This window comes from Gavia stellata, chromosome 1 (genome assembly GCF_030936135.1).
Source record: "Gavia stellata isolate bGavSte3 chromosome 1, bGavSte3.hap2, whole genome shotgun sequence".
NCBI lineage: Eukaryota > Metazoa > Chordata > Aves > Gaviiformes > Gaviidae > Gavia > Gavia stellata.
In genome coordinates, this window is record NC_082594.1 from 67,554,481 (window position 1) to 67,578,529 (window position 24,049).

Below are 24,049 nucleotides of genomic sequence, written 5' to 3' on the forward strand. Positions count from 1 at the left end.
CCCTTAGCTTCACCCACAGACCGCGCAGGAGGATGAACCTGGAGCGGCTGAGGAAGCGGGTGCGACAGTACATCGACCAGGTGAGGCGCGGGGGAAGCGACCGTTGGTGCGGGGTGGGGTTTGCTGGGGAAGGGGCGGTTGGCCCGCTGGCTTTCCCCGAGGCAAAGCCCCTCTCGGTCCGGCTCCCGGGGGAGGGAAGGCCCGGGAAGTGGGTGCAGCGGGTGCCAGCCTCTGTAGCCGGGGAGAGGGAGTTAATTTCGAAATAACGTCCTGTTTCCCCTCCAAGGGGAGGGAGCGGGGATGGGAGAGGAGTGCGGTGGGCCGGAAGCGCCGCCTGTGCGGTCTCCGCTGGGAGCTGGGGCGTGTGGCCTCCGAGTAGCCTGACGGGGGTGGGGGGTGTCGTGGTTTCTTCCTCGTTCGGAGGAGGAGGAGGAGGAGGAGGGCCCGCTGTGGGAGCGGTAGGGCCGCTGTGTAGCGAAGGCATATTTGCAGGATCTCTCCCTCATGGGTTGTGCAAGTTGGGCCATGTTGACCTGGTGATTGTAGATGCCCATCATACTAACCTGCAGACTGCTGCTACAAGGGCAGGCTTGTTTTCGTTTGTTGATGGATACAGCAATTATGTTGCTGTAGGGCAAACAAAAAAACCCCAACACACACAATAGGAAAAAGGCATTAGTAAATTAGACTAAGTATAGCATGAAACTGTGCTGCTCTATTTCTAGTTCAAAGACTTGGTCCTGGCATCGCTACTGAGAGAAACCCATCACTTCTGTTAGCACAAATATTTGTGTGTGTGGCCAGCAAGTCTGACCAAAATATTGATTGGGGACCTAAGTTAATCTTGTGGATTTTATTGTTTTGTTTTGCTGTACTCATTAGAGTTTAACTGGTTCACTAACCTGCTTTGTCATGCAGCTATGTAGACACTTGGGCAGTTCTGAGGAAGGGGCATCAGGAGGAACATGGGACTGCTTCCTTCTGTAATAGTACTGTAGAACTGCTCAACAAAATTCATATAGTGCTCTGTAGGCCTGGATTATGGCTTTCTTTTGTGGTGTTGAGAGAGTTATCTAAACCTCAATTCTTGTAGACGGCTATTACATATGTGGGGTTTTGGTTTGGGTTTTTTGTTGATTCCGCCACCATCCCCCACCCCCCCCCGGGAGTGCAGATTGAAACCAAACTATTCTCTTGGCAAATTTGCTGGGCATTCTTAATCCCCATCAAGTAGGGGATGGGGGAATACAGAACAGAAGAGACCACTTAAGTCATGGAGTGTAGTGCTTTGTGGTGACTAGAATACCATCAGTGTGCATTTCAGAGAAGTCTGCCAAACCTCTACTCTGAAAGCATAAAACAGTGTCTAAGATTGTAAACAAACTCCACAACTGTAATGTTGCGGGAAAGAGCAGAAGTGATCAAGGCTTCTGTAGTGTTGCAAGTCCTTGCAATGGCAGGATATCTGTTAAACGTCCATCAGATCCTGGGAAGCATATTATGCCTCGTAGCATGGAGAAGGATAAAAAGGAAAAACAGTAGACCCTACTGATCTTCTCTGAGAATAATCCCAGCCAATTCTGTGAGGTTTTGCCTAGCACCCCAAATCTGATGGCAAGCTTAGCTGAGTTAGTGGGATGTACCTGCAAACTCTGCTTCCGTCGGATCTCTAGTTGCTACCAGACTTCTCTATTTTACCCGCTTCTTCTGAACTGCAGACTTAACAGTGAAACTGTGTATCCAAAGATAAAGGGAAATTCATATCAGAACTATGGTTTGTGTGGGGCTGAAGCATCTTGACTAGAGAATGAAAATTTCTTAATCAGAGATGGTGCTGCTGAAGTTTCCTGAAGTAATTTGTATGTCCTTTTTTTTAATATGGTATTCTCTTTCTTCTAAAATGTAGCATGTATTTCAAGGGGGGGGAGGCATTCTTGCTAATTTTTCAGTGATAGCAAATCAACTAATGACCTGTTGCTATACTTACGTAGCGCATACCTTTTGGTCAAAGATACCTGCATTTTATTGAAAATAAATGAACAACCCCACCTTGAATTACTTTTTGATATCCTTTAGAAGTTACAGTACTGGCCCTTTTAAACTGTTTTTTGAACTTATAAAGATCTCAAATGTGAATTGCCAACCATTAGAGAGTACATGCATAAGGTGTTAAATGTGAATGATGTACAATATATTTCAATATAATTCAGAAAAGCTAACCCCAAATAAACACTGATTATTTCTATCATGCTTTTACAGCAGCAGTATCAAAGTGCCCTGTTTTGGGCAGACAAAGTAGCTTCACTGTCTCATGGTAAGTAGTTACTTTTTATATTGCTCTTGATTAACTTCTTTCTGATAGTGTTGTGTTTTGTTTTTGTTGGGTGTTTTTTAAGCTGTGTGGCTAAATGTTGAAGTTTTGAATTTGATGTAAGTGCTTTTCTGTGATCTTTGGAATGCAATTTTTCCAAATAGAGCAGGGCCAATCTTCCCTTTTAAACTTAGTGTTGAAATTAATGTTTGGCCAAACCTTAAGGTTTGCCTACCTTAAGAGACAAAAAAAAAAAAGAGCTACAAGAGGCAATCATGGTTTCCTACAGGATTCACTGTTGCTCTGGGTGACAAGTAGAATGCAGGTTTACAGAGTAATTTGATGCTGGTAACCTATGTCTGCCTACAGCCATGGTCCTTTTACACTTAAAATGATTCTAGGGGCTTGATCCCAGAAAAGCTTTGGGTGCCAATAAAGGAGGAGAATACTAAGCTGTGCTTCTGAAATCATAACTTCAAGCTGCAGTAGTCTAGTACTTTCACTTTCACTGTTGTTAAGTTCCCACTGATGTTTTTTGAGAGAGAAAGTTCTGGGTTGTTTTTTTCTGCCCTATGTCCTAGGGCAGGGTAGCCTACAACTGCTACGTTTTTTTAGATCTGTATCACTGTTGCTCTTTATCATGACACACCTCTGGTATGAGATTTTTTTTTGTATTTGCTGTCCAGTGCACTATCTGATGTCTTTAAAGTTAAACTCTGATTATTTTTTCATTTTAATCTCTCACTGATAGATATTACAAGTTGTTTATACGTATATATATAAAAAATAAAACTTTAGGATGCTAGAGTAGGGGAAAAATACTTTTCTAGTGAAGCAAAACTGAATATTCTGTATGACAGTGTTTAAAGATATATTATAAATTAATGGTTTATAATTTGTTCTTTTATTTTAGAGGAACCACAAGATATCTACTGGTTGGCGCAATGTCTTTACTTAACAGCTCAGTATCATAGGGCAGCACATGCCCTTCGATCACGTAAGTTGGATAAGGTAAGTCATTTTAGTCAAAGACTTACTACTGTTATTCCACTTTTAAACCTCTGTTGCTAACCATGGTGACTTCTTCACCATCAGAGGATAAGGTTTATGGGAAAAGTAATTAAAAAACCTGCATGATATAGTTATCTGAACCAAGTATAGCCCTGTGTTCGATAGGCCAGATTGAAACTGTTGTCCCCAGATAGGGTCACAGAAAAGAGAAGGGGTCCAAGGATGTAACTGCAGCAGGTATGGGAAGGTGGAGTGTCACTTCAGGTGTAGTTATTTAAATTGTCCCCACTCTTACTAATGAGTGGTGAAAGCAAGAGAGAAGCAAGTGTCCTTTGAGAGTTTAATAGTAGAGAAAGTATTATGGACGTAGTCATTTTGGTCAGGAAAGATTTTTGGAGGTGAAAGGGATGAAGAAGCCATACAACCAAAAAAGGAGAGAGCAAAATGGAGACTAGCAGTGTGCGTAAACATGCTTTCTCTTTATAACTAGTATGTATGAAACTTCTCTTTCAGTTATATGAAGCATGTCGCTACCTTGCAGCTAGATGTCACGTGAGTACACATTTTAACCTCTATTGGAAACAAACCAAACTAAATAAAAGATGCATCTTGTGAAGATTAGGTACCTGACGGGCAATGTAGATGTCTGTGTTCATTGGAATAACAGGCTTAAATTGTTTGACAGTTGATTTCCTTGTTTAACCTTCAGTATGGTCACTGGAGTATCCGTTGTGGTACTATTCTGAAGAAGTCCAACCAACCTTTTTTTTCCAGGAAAGAAAATACTCCTCTAATATTTTGTGGGGAAAGAATGTGAACCATTTTTGTCTCATGTCTTCACGTTTACATTTTTAATTGGTTGGTTGTATATAAATATAGTTGGCAGCTTTATATGTTTGTATACAATGTGATACATAAATAGTAAAATGCAGGGGTTTCACAGGACAACTGAATCAATTGGTGGATTAAATATAGAAATTTGAATTGGAATAATGTGCTGCTTATAGAATAAGATTATTTTATTAAAACCTGTATTAACTAATTTTAGAAGCTTATCTGCTTCTGTGATTGCATAATGCTGAATAGCAGATTTTTCTTTAGGGGTTAATTTTATAATTTTTTCGTGTTATAGATGACTAGTAAAATAGTTGGCTGCAATTGTAAAATGGCATATGTCCAAATAAGAACATGCATGCATGAAAAACCTGCTCATAAACACTGGTTGTTACAATCTTTGCCTTTGAAATGTGACTCTGTGTTCATTGGTGCTTTATGTACAGATGTTTCAAATCCCAACCTTGTTTTTTACATGCACGTGTTTGGCTAGTATGCTGCAAAAGAACATCAACAAGCCCTGGATATTCTTGATATGGAAGAGCCAATCAACAAAAGACTTTTTGAAAAGTACTTGAAAGATGAAAGTGGATTGAAAGACTCTACCACAGAATGGGAGATGTCACAATCCTCTGTAAGTGACTTTTTTTAAACAAATAGTTTTATAACTGAGAAAAAAATGTGTTAAGTCAGAAAGTGATTTTACAGCTGTATGAAGCTGAAACTCTTTGTTTAAGCTTCCTTTTTTGGATAACATAATTTTCAAAAATGCTGAATTGCTCTCCTTTCAGTCAGAAGTCATGTGTTAGCTTACCTATATGAAAATAACTTGGTTTGCAAAAATGAAGAGTGCTTTTCAACAATTTCCCATAAACTATTTGCAGACACTTTGCAGGAGGTTCATGATCAGCATTAGTTTTTAGAGTCTTTTAGCTCTATGCTGCAATTTCAGTCTTGATAACGTAAACTAACGCTTCTTGCAATTGGGCTGCAGGTTCTGAGTTAACAAAGTAAGTTTTCTTCTCCTCCAGGTATTTTTAATGAAATATTTCCTTAATCACTCAAGTGTTGTTCTCAGTGGGACATCTTTTGGTCACACTTGAAAATTATGCGATGTGAAGGTGAAGTTTTTGAAGCCCAGTGAAAAAGTTCTGTATAGGCACACAGTTAAAAGGGATTGGTACCGTGTGTAGGCTGAAGGGTTTGTGAAGAATCTTAACTTTCAGAGTTAGGAATTGAGGCTTATTAGCTGAAGCTACAGTGAACGTGATTGACAGATGGCATTTTGCCTGAAAGACTGAAGTAGCAAAATGGGTTAAATGTGAACTGATTTCAAATGCTGGTATTAATGGGCTTAAGGGAGAAATGGGTTAGACTGAGTTACTGTGGTGCACCTTAATGGGAACATTTAAGCTACAGCTGCAAGCAAAGGAAGAAGTCCTCAGCTTTGGCTGTTCGTTCTTGCTCCTTGTTTCATGGTACTCTGTTTGGGTGGCTGATTGTTGAACTAAATTGGGAAGCTATTTTGACTGAAAAATAACCCAGCCAAAAACTAGAGTTGCATCAGTCCTTACCTTCACAAATGCTTGTGATAATGTAGTTTGCTAATGTGAGGATGGGTTTGGTTTGCCAATGGAGAGAACTACTGAAGTGGGTACTGCTATGAGAAGTTTTAAATCAAACTCCTCGCTAGGAATGCAGCTTTTTCAAACTTAATTTGATTAGTTTGCACAGACACTAGTTCTAGCATAAGAGTGACTGGTCTCTGAGCTGGTAACAGTATTACCACTTTAGCAGCCCCCTGCGGTTTACAATTTTTAATGCAGCTATACTGTTTCTAGTGTGCGGTCTCCTGAGGGAGGTGGTCTGCCCGGTTAGTCTGTTACAGATGCACAATGGGTTAACTTTCTCCAAGTAACTTGCTGACACCTCTGTGGCCTTCTGACTAAATTGAACACCTATCTAGGGAGTTTTGAAAGAACATGTTACTTATTAGACATCTTAGCACAACTTTAACTATAGTAATAATGATCTTTCACTACTTTTGTTTATGAAACATCTGGTTTGGGTTGAAAAGAAGGATATATTTTTCTGCTCAAAATAACTGAGTCCATTGATTTGGCTTTTTTCACCTCTGCTGCAGTCAATCTTGTCTTGCATGAAATATGTGGTTTAATAGTCAACAAAGTGAATCGCCTTTCAAAGTGACGATTTCCCTATATTGAGTATGACGGGAATTTAGTATAGATAGCTTACAACTCAGTATCAGAGAGCTGGATGCTGGAAGTAGAAAAGATAAACTCAATCCTCCCTCTACTTCAAGCATGTGTTCATTTAGTAGTAGATAACCTGACAGAGCATTCATTTGATTTTTTTTTTTTTTTGAGATAGCAGGTACAATATTTTCTTTAAAGACAGCACTAGAAAACCAGGTTCCATCATACATGAAACGCTTTTTACTTTTCAGGGAGCCCATTTGATTTGTGCTCAAAACCAAATTGCAAACGTTGATTCAGTCTTTGACCTCCAGCCCTGCTTTTCCACCAGATCAAGAGCTCTATATGCCTTTTGCGAGGGAAGATCTATGATGCTTTGGATAATAGAACCCTAGCAACATACAGCTACAAAGAGGCCTTGAAGCTTGATGTTTACTGCTTTGAAGCATTTGATCTTTTAACATCGCACCATATGCTGACAGCCCAAGAAGGTCTGGATAGCAATATTTCTCAAATATAAGTAAAATTTAGCTGCCAAGTAAAATTTAGCTGCTTTCTCAATATGCCTTTTTCCTGGATAAAAATTAAAGCAATATTACAAGTAACAGACTTTTAAATGTTAAGAAAAGAAAATATATTAAATGAGTTGAAAATTATAATCTGCTCAAATTTACATTTGAATTTTGTTTTTCAGTCTTGCAGTGCTAAAAATTAAAAGAAACAAAGTAACCCAGCTGTCCTGTTTGTTAGCTCCAGAAGCTCCCATGCTCTTTGCCCAGTCTAAACAATGTCTTTCCTGTGTTCTCAACTTCATAGGCTTTGACTCCACAAAACCCTACTGCTGTTTGCTTACTTATAGTAGGCATTGCTTAATATAGTGTTCTGAGTGATAAAATTTGACATGTAAATAAAAATAGTGGTGTGTTACTTCATCTTTATTAAATTTTATTTAAAAGTATAGAAGGAAAAACTAAGAATTCGATCATTAATTTCCATAATTAGTAATATTATCTGTTTTAGTGTATCTGTACTGTTATCTTCCTTGTAGTTTCAGGATGAGCATCATAAAATTCTTTGCATCTCTAAGTTCTTAAAATGTTGGTTCTTGCTATTTCTTCTGTAATATGACCACTTCAATTTTTTTTTAATTCACATAGAAAAAGAACTTCTTGAATCTCTACCTCTTAGTAGACAATGTACAGAAGAAGAACAAGAATTGCTTCACTTTTTATTTGAGAATAAATTGAAAAAGGTAAACTCCAAAACTGACTAAAAAGCTGGAGAATTGATTGAAAGTCTTGACTTCAGATGTAAATTTTCTTGGATTCCATTTATTCTGAACATGGGAATAAATAAGGGCTTTGTGGTTTTGGTTATTTTAAAATTTATGATGCAGTAGATACCACTTTGTGAGTAGTATAATAGTTTTGTGGAAACTTATTTTCTGGTGTGGTGACAACTTGAAATTCTGATTTTTTTTTTTTTTTTTAGCTTTATTTCTTGAAAATCTTCTAGGTGGGGAAAAAGAACATCAATAATGTAGGCAAAATGTCAGTTACCTGAAAATACTGGAATACAGCAACACTATTCCAGACTAGTTTTGCCAAAGATCATGTGAGAGTACTGAAAGCCAACTGTATATTGCTCAGTATTCATTTCTCCAGCCTACACTTAAGATATTGACATTGGCAAGCATAAACGAGCTTTTAAGTACATTATAAAGAACAATTTTACCAAGTGTGTGTTTTATGGACTTTCAGTTTAAAACTAAGAATTTTAAGAAGCTTAATGCTGCTTAAGTATTCTTTTAGAACTAAAAATACTAATACTTATGCCATCTGATTTTTGATTATTTTTTCACATGTTGTTTCGTATGTCTTTCAGTATAATAAACCCAGTGAAACACTGATTCCTGAATCAGTAGATGGTCTTCAGGAAAACCTGGATGTGGTAGTATCCTTAGCTGAAAGACATTATTATAACTGTGATTTCAAAATGTGTTACAAGCTTACTTCGGTGTAAGTATACAAAGCAACTTTGAGGGGTTTTTTTCTCATATGGTGTAGTATAATAATTATGCCTGGAGTTACAGTGAATATCATTGTTCAATGCGTTGACATACATAACAATTTGATATAAAGTTTCAGGTATTTAAAATGTGTGGCTTGTGTCTTGCAAGACACATTATTTTTATCATACGTAACAGAAGTATCCAAAGCAAAACTCCAGTTAATCAGCACTGTGCTGCACTTCCCTTCATCCATCCTCTTCCTTACTCCGGTACCTTCAGTTTTGTGTGTTCTCTGCCTACTTCTTGTTTGGCCTTCAGAACGAACTTGGTTAGTTAGGAAGTACGATTTCTCTGGCTGATCAAAATTAGCATAGCTTTTAATGTGCCAGGTGTTGCGTCTCAGTTGTTACGTAGCCTGGGCATATACTGCTGCTTGGTTGTCAGATGGGTCTACATGGATTGCTTCTCAACTACTGTAAATGTGAACATATGGTTCACATTTCTTCTGCTGGCCTGACAACTGCCTTCTGAAGAAAACTGTATTTTTGTGTATGTACTGCTTAGACTCCAAATATTAGTAGTATAAAATAGAAGGGTTTTTGTTTCAGTGGTTTTTTTATATAGTAGAGCTTTTTCTTAGCTGAGGCAAGCCATTGCTATGTAGAATATCCCATGGAACCCAGTACAGGGAAGATTTTTGGGAAGGCTGTAGGGAATGCTGACAGTTACAGTGAATTTAAACATCTGAGTAAAATCGTGATCTGTTGAAATAAATTACTCCAATTAAGTAAATAAAATTATACTATTGCATCTTTGTTTCTGAAACTTAATTGCCACATCTTGTCTAGCAGAAAGTGGCAGGAGTAAATGTCTCCTAAGGAGAATATCACAGATGCTACAGCTTGGAAATGGGAGTCTGAGAAGTCCATATAACTTCAAAGTTTTAGGCTCTCTTCAAGAGACCATTTAATATACTTGTTTATATGTTCTTTTTTACTTTTCATTTGAAATATATTGAACTATTTTAAAATGTCAGCTAAACTTTTTAACTATTTCAAGGTGCAGTTCTCAGAGAATGGAGTCATAGTGTTGTACTTCTGATTTAAGAGATTCTGTGAATAGATTTCAAGACATCTCCTTTTTCTGCTTAGTTTACCAAATGCCAGTGCTTACAAGGACGCATGCCTGCAAGCCATGTTCTGCATGCAGTCTGTTGTCTGTGGGACTATCTTCCATTTCTAAATGCCACAGGAAATAAAAATTTAAGTGAGCTAAATGTTTCCTGAGACATACGGCGTAGTGTTAAGCTGAGGACTATTGCTTGAAAGTTGCTGTCAAACGTATGGAAAAGACAAACAGAAATGTTGTTCCTTGCTGTTTGCTGGTTAAATTTGAAGTGACTTGCAAACAACTGTGCATTTTATTCTGTTTTTCTAACTGTATATTCAGCTTGCAAGAATTTTCTGTTATCCTATTCTGTTAAGCTAAATTAATAGTTATTTTTCTGTTCTTAAGATAGCCTTTATTATGCTGTTAATAGTTACCTTCCAGTCACAAATAGTTTTCTGGTGCCTGAAGTGGTAATTAACTAGAACATTACACACTATAAAGCAGCTTGCTTATAACACATTCAAAATTTGAAATGTGCGTTGCATATCTTTTTTATTTATTTTTTTTAGAGTGATGGAAAAAGATCCTTTCCATGCAAATTGTTTACCTGTGCATATAGGGACACTTGTGGAGCTTAATAAAGCGAATGGTAAGAAACACAACATTTAATATGAGTCAAAAGAAGATTGTAAAGCTTCAATTTTAAAAAAGAATTAAGGATGCTGAGAAACCCCCTTATATACCATTTAAAAAATTACATATATTTTTCCTCCTACCTGCAGTTTCAAGAAAACAGTGGTAACTGGAAAAGAAGGGAGTTTCAGAGCTGACAGCAGTGGGGCAGGGAGTAGTTGTGCAAAGAGTATTTATTCATTCATGCTTATGAGTGTCACTGTCTTTTAACCACTGGGCTATGTAGCCAGAAAGTTGGTGAGCTACACTGCTTCATTTCTGTTGTTTGATTTCTATGTTGAGGTGAACTTCCTAGAGTATCTCGGTGTACTTTTTCTGCTCAACAACAAAATAAAATATATTAATATAAACTGGAAAGACCTCTTCAGCAGTGTGTATGCTTAGGTGGACGTGCTTTTTCCATATTAGAAAAAATTCTAGACTCTCCTTGCCTTTGCTGTTGTGAAGGCCTCTTTTTAATTCAAACAAGTTAATCATGCAGCACCTTTGTTGGAATTACAAGAATAGCTTACTTGCAGCTGGGATGGCTTTTTCTCATTTCAGACTGCATATAAACATCCAAATCAAGTGAGGAGCTTGAATGTCTTTAAAGCCAATTGGAAAGTAGAATAAGGAGCTCAAATGATTTTCAGTCTCTCAAAGGATGGTGCATTGTATGTATGCGAATAGGTCATTAGGTGTACTAGTATTTCTCAATGTTTAGTAAATGTACTTTTCAATTACTTGACAGTTAACTACATCTGAAAGTATGGCCAGTACTCTGATTTTTCTTCTAAGTCTGCTTTAAGCATTTTGTAAATAAGCTGGTATTTTGTAAGCCAGTTTGCATCAATTCTTGGCTTCAGAAAAATCAAATATGAAAAGTACTCCAGGACAAACTCATCAATTTAAGAGCACTGTACTCTGAAGAAATAGAAATTTTATGTACTGTAATGCTATTTGTTTTGAAATTGCATAGACAATAGGATTGTCCTGTATCTTGATTACTTCTGCTGTTACTACAAAATCTGTAGTAAGTTATTCTAATAACTAGAATTATTATTTTTATTAGAAAAGTAATCACTTAGAATTATTCAAAATAATATAATAATTTATTTGCTTTTGTCCTATTTTCCTCATATTAATGCACAGGACTCTACTTTGACATTGATCTAGCCAGTATGTTACACCTTTTAGATGTAGGAAGTTCAGTAATGTTTTACCTTGACAAGATACATTCAGGTGTAATACTACAGACATTTATTTTAATGTATGCTAATGACCTACATTGTTGCAGAATTCTTAAGGGGTGGAATGTATAGCTGCTTATTTATGTGCTGTGAAGACTTATGGGTTGGGTTTTTTTTTAGTTAATTGCAAAACTGAATCTATCTTGAGGCAGTTTGAAGCATTACCACTAAACAGAAAACATTTTTGTTCGCTTGTGCATTAATAACATTAGACATTCTGGATATTTTGTGTAGAAAGCTAAAGGGCTTGAAATATCTTAATGTTTTAGCATCTTTTAATTTTCTTTTCTTGTTTCTTCCCACTATGTAGAGCTTTTCTATCTTTCTCACAAACTGGTGGACTTGTACCCAAATAATCCTGTAAGTTGTTCTAAGCCTTCATTACCAGGTAGTTTTTTCTAGGTGAAAGCACATAAAAGTTGTAATGTAATAGTCAGTTTGAGCAACAGGATTCAAAATCTGTTTCTAGATGGAGCGAGTAAAAATGGTTTGCTGCTTTTATTTTCTATGCATTGTAATTTTCTTTACCAAGGTTCTTTGTTTTAAAACAAATTACCTGTAAAATATATCCAATGTGAGGTATTCACTTTGAACAATAATTTAAAACAAATGCTACAGTAATAAATGCATATGCCTCTCTGGGCAACCTTTTCCAATGTTTGATCACCTTCATAGTGGAAATTGTTTTCCTTTTACTCAGTCTGAATCTTCAGTGTTGCAATGTGTACCCATTGCTTCCCATCCTATCACTGCACCTCTGAGAAGGGTCTGGTTCTGTCTTCTGTATTCCCTACCATTAGATAATTGAAGAAAGCAATAAGCTTTCCACTTAGCTCTCTCTTCATGAGGCTGAACAAACCTAGTTAGAGACAGACATGCCAGCAGTTCTAGCTTGTTTGTAATATCACATAATTTGAAAAGCTGACTGTGATTTCAGTGAAAATGTTCCTAACTTCTCTAATCTGTTCCTTTGTTTTGCATCACCTATGGTGATGTTTCACTAAAATCAGTATGATTATATCTAATAATATTCTGTTTTCATTTTTAATGTGTAGGTGTCATGGTTTGCAGTAGGATGCTACTATCTCATGGTTGGCCACAAAAATGAACATGCCAGAAGATACCTCAGGTAAATTTTGTTTCCGTTTTTCCTTAGTGAATCTATTGCTCACTCAATATTTACTTTATGAGCTTACAGACAATCTTGAACATTATACAGAAGCCTCAGTAAACTGATTACTACTAAAATACTCCTTTTGTTGACACCCTTTTTTTTGGTATAGCAATTTAGACCTTAACCTTCTAGATACTTTAAAATGACATACAGACTTATGTGGAATCTCTTTTGGCAGTCACCTTCCTGTTATGGGCAGGTGCATTCGCTCATGCTGCGAAGCTAACTACAGCTAGGTAATCAAGCCTCAGCTCTTAGCTTAAGGACACTCAGGCATTCTCCCAGGTTCAGGTTTCATATCTTAAAGGGAAGAATTAGACAGAAAATTTTGACATTTGGCTGTCTAGTTCTTTCTTTACACAAGCAGCCTTGGACTTCTTAGGTTGGTCGGTCAGTCCAGTGCTCTTTCCTGTAGGTCTTCTGTATGTATATTGATGATCAGCACTGGGGAGCAGGACCTTGCTGTGAAGTAGGGCATTTGTTTTGGTGCTGTAAGCTTAAACTGATAAGGCTTAAATCAACATCTAAGGCTTTAATTTTTGTTCTCAAGACCTTTACAGACAATACATGTAAAGATGGGTTAGTAATTTAGACTGTTTAAATGCCTGGTTATTATGAGTAAACTATTTAAATTCCTGACAAGTACCAGGGTGAAATTCTTCAAGAAGCTGTCCTAAGTGACTTAGGTGGTTTTGGTGGTGAAATAAAGAACATCTTTACTAAATCTGCAAGCATCCCTAGCCAGGAAGGGTCTATAGATGTGTTGGGGGGGGGGGGGAAGAAAAGAAAAACAAAACAAAAACAAACAACCCAAAAAACCCATCAGAATTCAGGGTAGTTCTGGCAAAGAGGAAAAAAGGTCTGGTAAAAGTGAGGTAGTAACAAGATGCCCAGATTTCTTGGAGAAGAATGGTAGTGTACAACTACAAGGCTAGGGACAACTGTGGGCTAGGCAGTAGTTTTTAGAAAAGGATCTGGAGATACTGTGGGTAAGCTCCCCTATCGTTGTTTTGGAGTCACAGGACATCATGCTGGAGTGTGCAGAACAGGGTAGAAGGCACAGCTGGGCAGTGTCCAGTAGCGTGTAAGGGAAGTATCCTTCTGGCTGCTCCAGAAGGAGCTATCTGCATCCTTCAGATCTTGCAAAAGGGCTTACCTCATCTCAGCACCAATTAGGAAAACAGCATTTGTGACAGAACATAATCCATCTTCTATAACAATAACAAAGGTGTATTGTAATGTGTCACTGTTGACAAGTCAGCATGCGTGGAGAACTCAAGACGAATGTAAGACATTTGAATTGAATTCAAGAGAAGGCAGTAAACAAGCATTCTGGAGAAGGTGTCCAACAAGGAAAGTTTTTGAAGTGATTGAAGCTGTCTAGGATGTAGGGTGGGAAGATGCAAATGTTTGAATATGTCAAGTTTTGTCTCAGGAGACAGAGAACAAACCGTTCTCTACGATCTGTGATGAGAAATAATGAGTTTAACTGTGACAAACAAGATTTAGATTAAATGTTAGAAAAAAAAAAATGAAGTGTTTAAGGATAGTTAACCAATAGAATAGATTACTCGTGGAACATGTAAGATCTCCATGTCAGAAGCTTTTAAGAAAAGATTGGGCTCATCTGTCATGAGCTGTTTAGTTATGAATGCCCTTGCCTTCAGACTGAGAAGATAACCTACAGAGCTTTCTACTGTTCCTGTCAAGTCCGTCTTTCTGTAAAGACTCCAGGTTGCAGTCTTGATGCTCAGGTTGCAGTCTTCAGCTCAGGACTTGAGTGACATTTTGTATACTTCTCTGATGCACAGCAGCTGTCTGCGATGTGACAAACACTCTTGTCTCCATTAAGGCTAGTACTATTATATGGCAAAATTTCAATACACAGTTCAACCTAAGTGTTCATTTGGTATTTTCATATCCTGCTCATGAAATTTATATTTGCTAGAATATATTTATTTTGAAATGTATAGCTAGAATTTTGTAATACATTATGAGTCACTATTAATGTTCTGTATTTTGCCCAATTCGCCTGTTAGGTCGTTGTTTATGTTCAGTAATATCAAATAATTCCTGTTGTCCATGAACAGCAACAGAAATAATACAATGAATTCTTGAAAATGTGATACTTTTAAGTGCTAAACAGTTTGTTGAACTTTTAAAATTAACTTTGTTTACCACTGGTCATTACAGAATATTATCTTAATAGATACCTAACTATGTGGCATAGCATTGCTATGTAAGTAGTCATCTGAAGCAGATTAATTTCAGATGTGTTTGCTTGTGACTTGCTCTTGTTTTTAGCAAAGCTACTACCCTTGAAAGAACCTATGGACCTGCGTGGATAGCATATGGACATTCATTTGCAGTTGAGAGTGAGCATGACCAAGCAATGGCTGCATACTTCACAGCTGCACAGCTCATGAAAGGGTATGTCAAAAATGTCATATTCAGAAAAATTAAAATTAATGCATAAATAGTGTAGAATATTGACCTATATCCCTTTAAACAGTAGGAATACATTTGCAACAGTTATCTGGTAGAGAACAAAGGAGAAAAAAAAAACCCAAATAACTTCATCATCTGCATTTAACTGCATTATTTGTGATTACTGTTGAGATTTTATAAATTCTAAAATCAAAATTTATATTTAGGTAATCTATGTTCTACCTGAAAGTTCTCTGAAATTTGTGAATCATGTTTGCCATACCAGGTCATAAACTGCTGTATAGTAATATCTTGAACAGCTGTTTCATGCTGCGGAGAAGGTTGTAAAATGAGTAGTGTCATATTGCATATAAACTATTGTGTTTGATTGTAGTTATTGGTAAATGTAATACCTTTAATTATTACTACTTCTGTATTCCATTTGTAAATGAAATGTATGAAGGAAACTAGGAAAAAAAACCCCTCAGAACTAACAAGCTCTGAGAAAATACATGTAATTTCAGAGCAAGTTACAATTATGTATTGGAGTTCAAATTCTTGCCCATAACTAACAAAGATGTAAAGTCTTTTAAACTGCCCCTTAGGTTAATAGTCCATTTAAATCAGCTTTTAGTTGGATGTACATAAACTATAAAGAAATGCCAACTGTGTTTGCATATGTTTGTGATGCCATTCCTGATAAGTGCATGTTTGGTTTTTTGTTTTTTCTTTTTTAGGTGTCATTTGCCAATGCTCTATATTGGACTGGAATATGGTTTGACCAACAACTCAAAGCTAGCTGAAAGGTTTTTCAGCCAAGCTTTGAGCATTGCACCTGAAGATCCTTTTGTTATGCATGAAGTTGGAGTGGTTGCATTTCAAAACGGAGAGTAAGCTTGCAAAATAGGATTAAATACAATCTTAAACATGGATTACTCTGAAGTGTAATGTGCCAATATATCTACTAAAGTACTTACATTGAACTATAGTTTCTTTTGGTTCTAGTTTAGGTGGTGTTTACCCTAAACCCTTGCTTTTTACATTGTTATTTGTTGTTTAAGATTGAATGAAGAAAGCACTTAATGCTTGAGGAACATGCAGAGACTGATTATTATCTTGTGTATGCCTGTCATTGGGTAGTTGCATACCTTGAAAAGACATTTGTCTGCACACAAAAGTGCACAAATGCTATGAAATTTTGTACAGCAAAACATTTTGTCAACTCGGGAGGTTCCAAATATATTCTGAAAAAAACCTAACAGATATAAGAACTATTTAGTGAATATTCTTGGTTTGCTTCTGATTTTTTGTCTTGTTAGCTCTTAAGAGCACATGCAAAATATAGCCAAATGTAAATGACTGTTTATTATATCTAGTTTCACTCATATGATGAAATAATGTCAAAGAACTGTTCCTTGTAATATCGTTTTCTTATATTGCTAATGAAAACTCTTCAGTAATTTACTTTTCTCCCCACCCCCCACCCACCCACCCACCCCCCCCCCATCCCTCCCTTAGCTGGAAAACTGCAGAAAAGTGGTTTCTTGATGCACTGGAAAAAATCAAAGCTATTGGAAATGAGGTATTTTTCCTAATAACATACATGATCATAAGTTTATAAAACTCCAGGAAATTCTGTAATATCTTGTGACAAAATATGCTGTGCTTATTTTAAGATAGAAGCAATACAATATAAATTTGACTTTAAAACTTGGGCCATCTACTTGTAATTGACTGTGTTGGATTTTTAGATGAGAATCACCACACGTTATCTTCAGTGCTACAGGAAAAGGCTAAAAGTATGTTTCTATATGCAATTAAAAGAAAATAAGTGTTGACTGGAGAGTGGAATCCAGGTCTCATTCTCAGTCTTGAGTCTTAGTCGACCAATGGTTCTTGACCTGACGGTGGAACTGGGTACACATGTGAAGACGGTTTCTGCCATCTTAAGTGTTAGCCATTTCTTGAATGACTTCCACTTTTGTTTGGACATAATCCTGTAGGTATGGATTTGTTTTCTTTTTACCGGATAGAGCCACTGTGTGGGAATGAGCCCAGGGATGCTTAACTAACTTCCTGAAAGTAATCAAAATAATCACTGGCAAAAAGTTTGTCAGGAAATGTGCTCATAGTTTAGGCGCTTTTGTGAATCAAAAATCAACCATTACCACCCTGATTCCTCAAATGCTAGAACGCACAAATGAGTTTGTACCTATTGGTAGTACCGTTTATTTTGTGTGTTGTCATCTTGTCTAAAGAAACACGTCACAGTAACTTAAGATGCCTTATTGAAAGCAGTACCACCTTGTGACAGGTATCGTGTGAATTTTAAGATAGGTTTTCTCAATTTTTAGCTTAAATTTAGTTAATGAGGACACCACCTCATGCTACTATAACTGTTAACAAAGCATCTCCTATCAAGATCATGAAATTGCTTCTAGAGCACAATAAGCCTTCTAGAATGTGGAAAGCGCTGAAAAAACTAATCTTCATGTGGGCAAGGCACACATTTACTAAAACAAACTGCGCAGATACTAATGGATATGCTCACCCATATATAAATAGGGTTGTTCTATTTTAGTTAAAGCTATACTGTTGTTCATGCAAATGCTACAAACTTTGTAGATCAGGCTTAAATTTATGCATATACCTGAATTCTTCTATGTATGTAATTTTTCTTGTATATTGAGAAGTACTAAATATCAACATATCTATAAACACACCAATGTAAATTTAGCATTATAGTGGGAAACACCTAAAATAACTAGACTTACAGTGATATTCTTGCATTGTTATAAATTGCAAATTCATAATGCAATCAAGTCCAAATAATTTTTTTAATTTCAGCAAAAAGTGTTTTAAGGATTTTTTGGCTCAGGTTGTTTTCCGTCTGCCTTCTAAATGAGCTAATTTATTTAAAGCAGATGAAGTTAGACTATGGAGAAGACAGTAAAAAGACCTTTAGTATTTATGATTATTTTACACACATCTAATTTGGGGGGTCTTCAGTGGTCCTAGGCTGAGAGACTTGATGTTATTTTTAGTTAAGTCGAAAACAAATATACTTTGGTTTGCATTCAAGGTTTACTATCACTGACCCTTTTAAGAAATTTAATTTGGTTTGGGGAATGGAAAAAGTAGAAAAATGAGTTATTGAATAAATACGTGTTTTGAAAAGAATTGAAAATGCTTGTGATATTTTTCTTGGTCATGAATGAATTGCCTTGTTCATTTATATGTTGTTTTTTTTAAGTAGACAAAATTCAGTTACAGTCTGGGAAGCTGCCGTTATTTGAATCGTTTCATTATTTTGCAGGTAACAGTTGATAAGTGGGAGCCTTTACTGAACAACTTAGGACATGTCTGCAGAAAACTCAAGTAAGCAGAGAGTACTGGAGCTACATTTATCTGGAATACTACACAAATGTGTTTTCTGTAGGCCTACTTATCATTTATATCAAAATTACGTACCACATGAGAGCAGTATAGAAGCACCTTATGAGAACAAGATTCCCTAAATCAGCTTGTGAACGTAAAAACATTAATCGCCCCTTATATCCAGTTTACTACACACGAGTTAAAGTACTTAATGTAAAAGCCTTTCCTTAACTATTGATTCTTATTAGAAATTTGGTTGTAGGATTTTAGATCCTTGTATGGGTGTGAATTCTAACTGGCTACTGTCCCAGTCCTGACATGCTTGAATATGGTGGTTTTGTGCCGATTGTTTGGATCAGTGCTTATGGTTTGGTTTTGGGTTTTTTTTTTTGTTGAAGTGAAATATTCAGTGACATTAACACAGCAATAAAGTATTACTTTATGATTTTTGAGAACAGAACTATTTCATATTTCGTTTCATATTTCCATTCTAGGAAGAGAAAAAGAAAATGTAAAATACATATGCAAACTTTAATAGTTTTAACATAGAGAAATGTTTTCTCATTAATTACCTTAATCTGATTTTAACCAGTGTTTTCTTTTCTTTAATCAGTACCATATCTTTTATTTAGTGTCATGGTTTTAATTTTCCAATTGGTATACACTGTAATTTTTGTTTCAAAGCTGCTAATGACAATGTGATTATGGTAGATATAAGTTGTACTTCTGCTTTGGCCTTGGTAGTAATTGCTTTGTGCTTCAATTGCCAATTAGTCTTCATTTTCATTATGAAATACGGGTGTATAATAGTTACCCCTTCTGCCAAGATCAAACAAAAGGCGCTGCTTCTGGAATCTATTCATGAGTATAATTGCAGGTTTTTTCAAATACTTGTTTCCGTTATAATTCCTTTTGTCTTTTTTTAATTTCTACAATAAGTTAGTAACTGCTTACATCACACTTAGAACAACTTGCATTTTATTATTTGTCCAGGTTCAGAAAGCCAACTTAATGTATTTCTACATCCTTGTAAATCGTCTTTCAAGAAAATGAAGTTGAGAATTTAGGCAGCTGTACCTATGCTTTGACAACTTAAATTCTGTAATAACTAATTTACCAGTGTTTGTAATAGATGATATTGCTGTTATGAAAAAACTGACTGGATGTATGTCTACTCACTAGCATTATGTGGTTGAAATTTGAAAGCAGCATGTTAAAATACAGTGGTAGTTAATTGGACAGGTAAATAGTGTGAGTGAAAATAAAATTCACATCATGTGAAAGTTTTGTGCAGCAGGCAAACAGCTGCATAATTTTTCTGCCTCAATTGTTACTTAATGCGTTCTAACAACTTCATGTGTTGCTGTTTGCATAATTTCATTATAACTATAGACATGAAAATTTCTTCTGAATAGACAGTTGCTGTCTTTATTTTTAACAAGTTGGTACTAGGGTGTCAAATGTGACAATTTAATTTCTCAACAGTAATGCCATAATGTACATTTAATCCTTGTTTTATAAAATAACAAATGCAATAAGCAGTCTCTTTGAAAATTATCTATTAATTCAAGGGTGGCTGGTATTTGAAAGAAATTATGGATGTGTATAAATCTTCTTTTCTGATAGAGATGGTAGCAAAACGGAAGTGACAAAAGTACCAGTATACATAGCACTTAAGGGTTGCAAAATTTCTGCCCAGAGAGCTTTTCTCACTTTGAACAATGAGTGATTTAGTCTTGTGTGGCTCCTTCGCTGCCCTGGGGAGGAAAATGAAAGCTACAGAAAGAAAGCTGATGTTGCAATGAGCAGCATTAAACATCTAAAGCAATTTACCATATCAAATTGCTAAGATCATCTCCAATGGGGGCTAGCTGTGGGCAGCTGTTGTGCTGCCTAAGGGGAACAGTGATTTCTCAATTACGTTGAAGAAGAAAATTGTCAACATCCATGAGTCTTTTGTGCATTCTGTTATGTTCAGAGTATGAAGCAATAACTTTTAAGTTCTTGCAGGATTGCGTGCTACTGAGCTAAGAAATATACCAATGTAAAACTATAAAAACACCTTTCACCCTGAAGCTTACTAATAGCCCTTCTGCATTTAACTCTAACAGGAAATATGAAGAAGCGCTGGAATACCATCGCCAGGCTCTAGTACTAATTCCTCAAAATGCTTCTACTTACTCTGCCATTGGCTACATACATAGTCTAATGGGCAATTTTGAAAGCGCAATCGACTATTTTCATACGGTATGTAACTGCCTTAATTTAAAGTGCTGGTCACAGATCCTGTTATTTATTGTTTCATTCAGTTTTGGTTTTAGAACAGAGAACCAGCATTTTATCCAGCCTCCAAATGAGTGTTTATTTTATAATCTTAGGAAGACACTTAAAAAAAATTCCAGTTTTCTATTGATTCGGTAAAAAATTACCACTTTGTGAAACTTAGTAGTTGAATCCTTCTTTGTTATAAATTAAGTGAATTTCGTAATCGTCATACACATTTTATGTACATAAGCCCCTCATGCAGATGAAATGATTTTAAATTTTTCCAACCTAAGCATTGAAGTAGAAATTTTACTGTAAGTGCAACATTTAAAGATACACTGTTTTCTGTTGTCTAAGATTTATCTTTATTATGTGATACTTGTATATTATTATTGCAGAACAGTTTTGGTGATTTCATGTTTTCATAGAGTAACAGTGAATTTTCCTCAGTTGAATTTTCAGCATTCGAGTTGATTGGCTTGAATTTAGCTGCAGTTCTATTTTCCTAGAAGCTTATATTACATACATTTACTTGTAATTACTTGAAGCACATCTCAAGCTATTTCATTATAGATTGTAGCTTAGCTACACAAAATTAACTTCCTCACAGGTTTTACAATTATTATTTTAGTAGTATGTTATACTTCATGATTTGTGAATGATTCTTTGTCTGCATATGTACCATTTTCTGGCTTTTTGTGCTTTGCTTGCTTACTACTTCAACCAGTTCATATGACAATATTATTTTGGTTGTGCAGTGTTTTGCTTTTACAGTGAAGACTATGCTCTGAAAGCATTGTCAAGCAACAAAACAACAAAGTCGGAACCATTGTGGACTTAAGAAGTAAACGGCTTTATTTGCTGCTGAATACTTTTTACTGTTTTTTTTAATAGGCCCTTGGTCTTAGGAGAGATGACACATTTTCAGTCACGATGCTTGGACATTGCATAGAAATGTATATTGGTGATTCTGAAGCCTACATTGGTAAGTCTTTCACTCATGTGACTCTTAAAGTCATTGAGTCCTTTGAGAGGAGTCTTATTCTTACGTCAAAAAAGACTGTCTACCATTACCTAGTTAACTTACAAAGTAGACTATGGTTTTGTTTGGTTTTTCAGTTTTGTTTTAGCTTTTTTTAGATGGCTAAATGAGTCAGAACCTTATCAGCAATTGCAGATGACCACTGTTTTTTGTAAGCATCATGACAGTAAATTCCTACCAGTATAAAGAAAGGAAACACTTTGCCATCGGAGGTGGTGATGGTTTCTTTTATAGAAAATATTGGTTTGTTGCAGCTTAGAAACCGAAGGAAATGGGGGGGTGTGGAAATAGAAATATGGAGTTAGAAAATCAGGGGACTTGATTTCAGCTAGTGCTGCTGTAGAGAGATACAGGCAAGGCATTTTCACCATGCCAAAACTCTGCTCTGTGGAGACAGGATAAATTCTTCTGCTTCCAAAAATAGAGCTTTACATATGGTTAAAAAAAAAAAAAAAGGTGCTTCATAACAGTAATACATTATACTGCATAGTTTGAAATATTCTGTGAAAGCTTTCTGACAAAAAAACCCCCAGCTGTATAGTGACATATTTCTGCTTCATTGAACTTGCTGATTTGTCTGTAATGAACACAGTTGATGTCCTATCAAGCATGTTAATGAGGCTGGAGTCAGTAAAAGCCATCTATGTGCTCTATTGCTTTTCCTGCAGATTTTTTGCACAATTGAAGCAGATGTTTCTTCTCAATATTGTCTTGCTCCATATGTAGTCAGTTAACACATCTGGAAGAACCATGCAGCTGTGTGATATGCATTAATGCAAAGCATGCTGTGTGTAACTTAAAAAACAAAAAAAGCCTCTGAGAGAATTGGGAAGGGAATTGGCAATTACTTCTAATAACAGGCTTTTGAATCTGAGTGGTACTTCTTATATTGTGGTGGGGTTTTTTTCAAAAAGGAGGCTGCTGTATTTTTTCAGAACTCTATTCAACTTCAGTTATTCAGCAGCAACAGCTGCCTGTCAGTCTAAAAGCAGAGAATCATAGTTTCTGGATGATAGTTTCTTTGAGAGATATTTTTGGGAGTATTCCCTTGGAATAAACTAATGGTTTGACTGTTTTCCTAGGAACAGAGATCAAAGACAAATTAAGATGTTATGACTTTGATGTACACACAATGAAGACATTAAAGAACATAATTTCACCTCCCTGGGATTTCAGAGAATTCGACATAGAAAGACAAACTCTGGATGAAAGCGGCATAGTAACATTAGAAACATCACATCAAAGGAAAAGTACAGATACCAGTCGCCCATTGGAAGAAACATTTGAGATTGAAATGAATGAAAGTGATATGATGTTAGAAACATCAATGTCAGACCATAGTACGTGACCATAAAGGCTGGTAGAGAGCTCATTTTGTCTAAGTGTAATATGTTTGTTTTAGCATTTTTGTTACGGTGTTATACTTTCAAGAATTTGCTATTTTTATATGAATTCAAACTACTGCTCTACACCGGAGAAATAATGCTTGCCTTAAGGATGATTAAAACGTATACATGACGGACTATTTCTACAAAATTAATATACATGATGAAGTAAAAAATAAATTCACTTTTTTTTAAAACTGTTTACTGATCCATGTGTCTGCCATCAGTAAGACTGTGAAGATTTAAAAATAGTACTTAACATGGAACCATTAACAATGTTGTTAAAATGAATAGCCAGACTAATACAGTATTACTGTGGCTTCTGAGTTTTATCCTGTCTGTGAGGAATGCTTTCTTAGTAAATAGACAAAAAAAAAAAATCCATGAAGTTCTATGCTTACTACTTTATAAATATGTATTCCTTTAAGGAGCAATTTCAGTGGTTTTCCATCATTTCACTCAAATTTGGCATATATGTTAAATTGATGACAATGCTTTACATTGATGACAAAGCATGTTAAGTTGTTATACTTTCTCGTAGTTATTAATTTCAGTTCTTTGTCATTATTCTATATTGTATTACTGAAAGATCATTTAAGAACTGGTTTTGGTAAGCTGACTAGACGACAAACGTGAATGGCATAAACATTAAGATAAATAAGTCTTACCTGCAATTAGTGTTACAATAAAGTTGTAAGCCAGTGTACTGCTGTAGGGACCACAGTCATTCTCTTTACACATAGCTGTTTTGTCAATGCAAAAGATTAACTGAATAATACACATACGCAGTTTTTACAAGTCTCTAAAGTGTGGTCTTTTTAAATGTCATTGATTCACTGAAAAATGAAGAAGTAAAGCGTATGACTCTGAAACAGCAGCAGTGATTTGTCCATCCACTGAACAGGACAGGTCTGTTTGCTGCCTTAGTATGAATGCTGAACGTATTCTGTGTAAATCTTTCCC

The 24,049-nt window shown here is 36.0% G+C and overlaps 1 protein-coding gene across 2 annotated transcripts; it reads left to right on the plus strand.

Annotated features, from left to right (window-relative positions):
• Positions 1-23,459, plus strand: CDC16 (cell division cycle 16). Of its 2 annotated transcripts, XM_059817107.1 has the most exons (18): positions 1-80; positions 2,260-2,314; positions 3,225-3,322; positions 3,836-3,874; positions 4,650-4,790; positions 6,704-6,863; positions 7,530-7,624; positions 8,257-8,390; positions 10,063-10,142; positions 11,726-11,775; positions 12,471-12,544; positions 14,894-15,019; positions 15,754-15,906; positions 16,535-16,598; positions 18,333-18,394; positions 20,506-20,641; positions 21,554-21,644; positions 22,784-23,459. In XM_059817107.1, exons 1-18 carry the CDS (start codon positions 33-35, stop codon positions 23,047-23,049), a joined length of 1,872 nt encoding a protein of 623 aa, XP_059673090.1. In that variant the 5' UTR covers positions 1-32; the 3' UTR covers positions 23,050-23,459. The 2 variants fall into 2 exon arrangements, with proteins under 2 accessions (XP_059673090.1, XP_059673097.1); XM_059817114.1 differs by lacking the exon at positions 15,754-15,906.
• The last annotated feature ends 590 nt before the right edge of the window (positions 23,460-24,049 follow it).

Excerpts from the sequence above, each read along its gene's own strand:
- CDC16 (XM_059817107.1), top strand. The coding sequence starts at position 33 with ATGAACCTGGAGCGGCTGAGGAAGCGGGTGCGACAGTACATCGACCAG. Across the intron at positions 3,875-4,649 it reads ACCTTGCAGCTAGATGTCAC|TATGCTGCAAAAGAACATCA; the intron begins GTGAGTACACAT and ends GTGTTTGGCTAG. Across the intron at positions 8,391-10,062 it reads TGTTACAAGCTTACTTCGGT|AGTGATGGAAAAAGATCCTT; the intron begins GTAAGTATACAA and ends TATTTTTTTTAG.